Below are 4,511 nucleotides of genomic sequence, written 5' to 3'. Positions count from 1 at the left end.
CTAATCTTCTTCCATATCTAATACCACAAAGTTAGCAGGGAAAATAAATTTGTTGACCTTTACTATCACGTCTTCAATAATCCCTTGTGGGTATGTGAGGGACCTATTAGCTAGTTGTAGGGTCACTATAGTTAGCTTGACCTTCCCAAGGCCTAACTTCTTGAACACAGATAAGGGCATCAGGTTGATGCTTGCTCCAAGATCACACAGGGCTTTGTCAAAAGAAGAACTCCCAATGGTGCAGGGAATAGTGAAACTGCCTGGATCTTTTTTCTTCTGAGAAAGTTTCTTTTGAAGGATAGCACTGCATTATTATGTTAATTTCACTATTTCATACTCTTTCAACTTCCACTTCTTTGACATTACCTCCTTCATAAACTTTGCGTAATTTGGCATTTGTTCCAAAGCATCTGCAAAAGGAATATTAATGCGAATTTTCTTGAAAATTTCTAAAAATTTAGCAAATTGATCATCAATTTTTTCTCTTTTGAAAATGCTTTGGCAATGGAAGTGCTGGTTTGAGAATTGGTGGGTTATCAGAAAAGGATATGGAATAAGGTTTGTGAGCCTTCTTTGATCCTTTAGTCTGATTTTCTTACTCTGCTGTTATTTTTTCTTCCTCATTGTCAGTTGTGGGAACGCTTTCTTCTGTTAGTTTACCTTCTTCAACTTGCTTGCCACTCCTCAATACAACAGCTTTACAGTACTCCTTTAGGTTGACTTCTGTATCACTTGGAAATTTTACTTATTGTTGAGACTTCATCGAGGTGGCCAACTTACTAATTTGAACTTCAAGATTTTTCATTGTGGATCCCATGTTGGATACATGTGTTTGAATATTATCCAAACGTGATTCGTCTTTATTGAAGCGCGATCTTGTTTCAGAAATGAATGTCCCAAGGATATCCTCTAAGGATGGTTTCCCTTTAGAATTTCGAGTGTTGAATCTAGGTGAAGGTTGAAGCATGTTTCTATTGTTGCCATATGATAAGTTCTCATGATTTCTCAGCCCTAAATGATAATGATTAGCAGAGAAATTTTTTCTCGGATTGTAGTTGCTGCTATTGACATATCGAACCTGTTCCTTTGCAACCTCTATCTCCTGGTGTGATGAAGAAGCACTCATGACTGAATCTGCCTTCTGTTGATTCTCTTGAGTAGTAAACGTGACGATCTGATTTGTGAGTGATGTAACCTGAATTGCTAGTGTTGTGATGGGATCCAGTTCATGAAGTCCTACTACTTTCATTACACTGGATCTTTCACTTGACCATTGGTAACTATTTGTGGCTATGTCATCCAACAGGGAATATGTAGCCTCTGCTGTTTTAGCCATTAGAATACCTCCCACAGTTGCATTTACTATAGTTCTTGTCTGCCCATTTAACCCATTAGAGAAGATCTCATCTGCACCCATTTTTGAAAATCATGTTGAGGGCATTTCCTAAGCAGGTCTTTAAACCTCTTCCAGGCTTCATAAAAAGGCTCAAAATCAAATTGTTTGAATTGGCTGATCTCATTTCGAAGTTGAGCTAATTTAGAAGGTGGAAAATACTTGGTGAGGAATTTCTGAGCCAAATCATCCCAAGTTGTAATTGAGTTATATGGTAGTGACTGGAACTAAGCCTTTGCTTTATCCCTCAAGGAGAATGAGAATAGCTAGAGTTTAATTACATCTTCAGTAACCTCATTCATCTTCAATGTATCACTAATTTCCAAGAAAGAAGCCAGATGAGCATTTGGGTCTTCTATTGCAACTCCCCCAAATTGATTCTGCTGTACCATATGTATCAATCCTAGCTTCAATTCATAGTTGTTTGCAGCAACAGCTAGGCATGCGATACAGGAGTAGTTGTCATTGACAATAGGCTTTATGTGGTCATGATTGTTGATTATATTTGTTAGTTGCTCTTGCAATCTGTTCTGTCGCTGCTTTCTATTCGTTTCTTTGTATACCTCTTAGAATGTGGAATGTGCATTCGGGTTCAGGATCAATAGGTAGAAGGTCTAAATTTCTCGCCGTTCGCATAAACAGCTGAAAATAAACACAAGGGAGCTGTGAGAGATAGGCACAAAACAAATAAAAAGGAAACTACAGTAAAAATAAAAATCTAATTAAAATGAACGACAATTGGTAATAATATCAATTGAATTTAAATGAATCAATCCTCGACAGTGGCACCAAAAACTTGCCACGTGATTTAACTGCAAGTATATAGTGTTAAGTTTTGTAGTATTGTAAGGAATTGAAAAGTGTCGAACCCACAGGAATTGATATTCGAATTCTACTAAGATAATCAAATTGTTTCGATTTTCACTTTATTTAGATAATCAAATTGAAGTGATATTCTTACGCTAATTAAATAAAAATGAAATAGAGAATGTAAGTAAAATGAGGCAATTTCTAAAGATTGAATCAATATATGGATATCTAGGGAATTATATCACCATATTATCAACACGTTTTTCAATCTCTATAGTTATTTTCCTCAACTATTTCCCAAATTTATAGGCAAGAACCCTAATTTAATCCTATTCCCTCTCTTGAGTGCTAATAGAACCTATCTCTACAGTTTAATCCCAATATCTATTCTGAATTAAATATATAAAGATTATCAATGCACTTGGTTCTTGAATGAATTTATCCTCAAAGACTCGTATTTCCTCTCAAAACCTACGAATCTAGGTTATGTTGTTCTAGATCATGCCTAGATTTCTCTCTCTCGAGCGTCAAATTTATATGGGATTCCTAAGAGTCAGATAAGGGTGTTAAAATTCCTTAGTCACTTTTAGAGGGTTTTGTAGAATAAGTTAGGTAAAAAGTTGTTGTTTTCTACAACTTGTCACCCACAAATTGATAGGCAAATTGAGGTAGTTAATAAGACCATGATACAATTGTTCTTCACTATAGTTAATAAAGATTTGAAAAGCTAGGAAGAGTGCTTACCATTCATTGAATTTGCATATAATAAGGCCACGTATTCTACTACTTCATGTTCACCTTTTGAAATTACATATGGTTTTAGTCCACTAACACCTTTGAATTTAATTCCTTTACCTGTTAATAAACGAGATAGTTTAGATCAAAAGAAGAAGGCCATCCATGAAAAGATAAGAATGCAAATTGAAAAGAAAAACAAGCACTACGTTTTGCAAGCCAAAAAAGGCCGGAAGAGCATTACATTTGAATCATGTGATTGGGTTTGGGTAAAACTAAAAAAGGAATGCTTTCCAGAACAAAGAAAATAAAGTTGCAGCCACGTGGAAATGGTCCATTTCAAGTCCTTGAAATGATTAATAACAATGCCTACAAATTAGATCTTCATTGTGAGTATAATGTTTTTGCTACTTTTAATATGTCTCATCTTTCTTTCTTTACTGTAGGTACAAATTCGAGGTCGAATCCTTTCGAAGAGGAACAGAATGATGTGATACATGGAACGAGTGCAACGAAGGCAAGTCCGGGCAAAGATCAATTAATTGTTGACGAATGCCATATGACCAGGTTGCGAGCAAAGAGAGTTAAAGAAGCAATGGGATTACTTGTGCAAGCTACAATAGATGAAAACATTGATCTTGACAAGTAAAGAAACAAGTTTCATGTTGGGCTCAAAAGAGGAAACAAGATGGTTCATCTTGGTTCGAGCAGCGGAAAAAGGCTTGTAGTTTACATAAGCATGTGAATACTACTATGCAACCGCATAGTTAGTTTCGATCGTAAGATTCCCCAATTTCTCTGAAATCTTTTATTTTTGTTAAAAATTTACTTTTTTGTAACTTTAGCAATATTTTAGACTTTAGTTCCATTTAGAATAGGATTTTATGGGTTTCCTATAAATAGGATCCATTATTCTACATTGTATTCAACTTTCGTTCATTTCAATAGAGAGATTATTTTGCGAGCAATTTTGCTTTCAATTTCTTATTCTTCATTGAACTAAAATTTGAACTCAACAAGAATTATTTTCTTGTGGAGTTCAAATAATTCGTATAAGATTCTTGAATTTTGTGATCAAGGGGTCGACATATTGAAGACAATTGTGTTAGTTTCTTGGTTCAATATTTTTGGGTCAAACTCCAAACCTTGATTTTTTGGCTTTCTTAGGTTCGATTCAGTCTTTTTGTGGTGTCAGAGTTACTAATGCTACATGGATTCACATCACTCATGACTTGCAAAATTGATCATCTCATCATCATAAGTAATAAGGAAATCTGTAGGAGTGGTGGTAGCAACTCTATCATCACCATCTTTGTCATTCTTTTTCTTCACTTTTGCCTACAATGTTTCTTGATGTGTCCTTTTTTCCCATAATGATAACACTCGATGCTCACAAACTTGTTCGACTTGCCTGTGCTTGTGTCTCCATTCTTTGGACATTTGGTCTTACTTCTTCCCCTCTTTTCTATAACCAAGACCTCTAACTATATAGAGGAACCCCGTGATTTTCTTCTCATCACTTCATTTAACAAACTATTTGATATGATCTAGGAGTCGAGCCCGACGAAGGCAA

General features: G+C 35.3%; 1 protein-coding gene across 1 annotated transcript; it reads right to left on the bottom strand.

Moving 5' to 3' along the window:
• LOC111404654 lies at nt 1-1,417 on the bottom strand. The gene is made up of 4 exons (XM_023033431.1): nt 781-1,417; nt 600-723; nt 338-410; nt 1-276 (listed from the first exon to the last, which is right to left on the bottom strand). The coding sequence occupies exons 1-4, from the start codon at nt 1,415-1,417 to the stop codon at nt 1-3; spliced, it is 1,110 nt and encodes a 369-aa protein (XP_022889199.1).
• Between the last annotated feature and the right edge of the window lie 3,094 nt (nt 1,418-4,511).

This window comes from Olea europaea, chromosome 11 (genome assembly GCF_002742605.1).
Source record: "Olea europaea var. sylvestris chromosome 11, O_europaea_v1, whole genome shotgun sequence".
In the NCBI taxonomy this organism is placed as follows: domain Eukaryota; kingdom Viridiplantae; phylum Streptophyta; class Magnoliopsida; order Lamiales; family Oleaceae; genus Olea; species Olea europaea.
Note: the sequence above shows the minus strand (reverse complement) of the source record. Positions and strands in the feature narration are given on the sequence as shown.

What these genes read in the sequence shown, in the direction of transcription:
- LOC111404654 (XM_023033431.1), bottom strand. Translation starts at nt 1,417, where the DNA reads ATGGGTGCAGATGAGATCTTCTCTAATGGGTTAAATGGGCAGACAAGA. An exon ending in AAATCTTGAAGTTCAAATTA is followed by an intron (nt 724 to 780) that starts GTAAGTTGGCCA and finishes CAAGTGATACAG; the next exon opens with AAGTCAACCTAAAGGAGTAC. An exon ending in AAGAAGTGGAAGTTGAAAGA is followed by an intron (nt 277 to 337) that starts GTATGAAATAGT and finishes AAACTTTCTCAG; the next exon opens with AAGAAAAAAGATCCAGGCAG.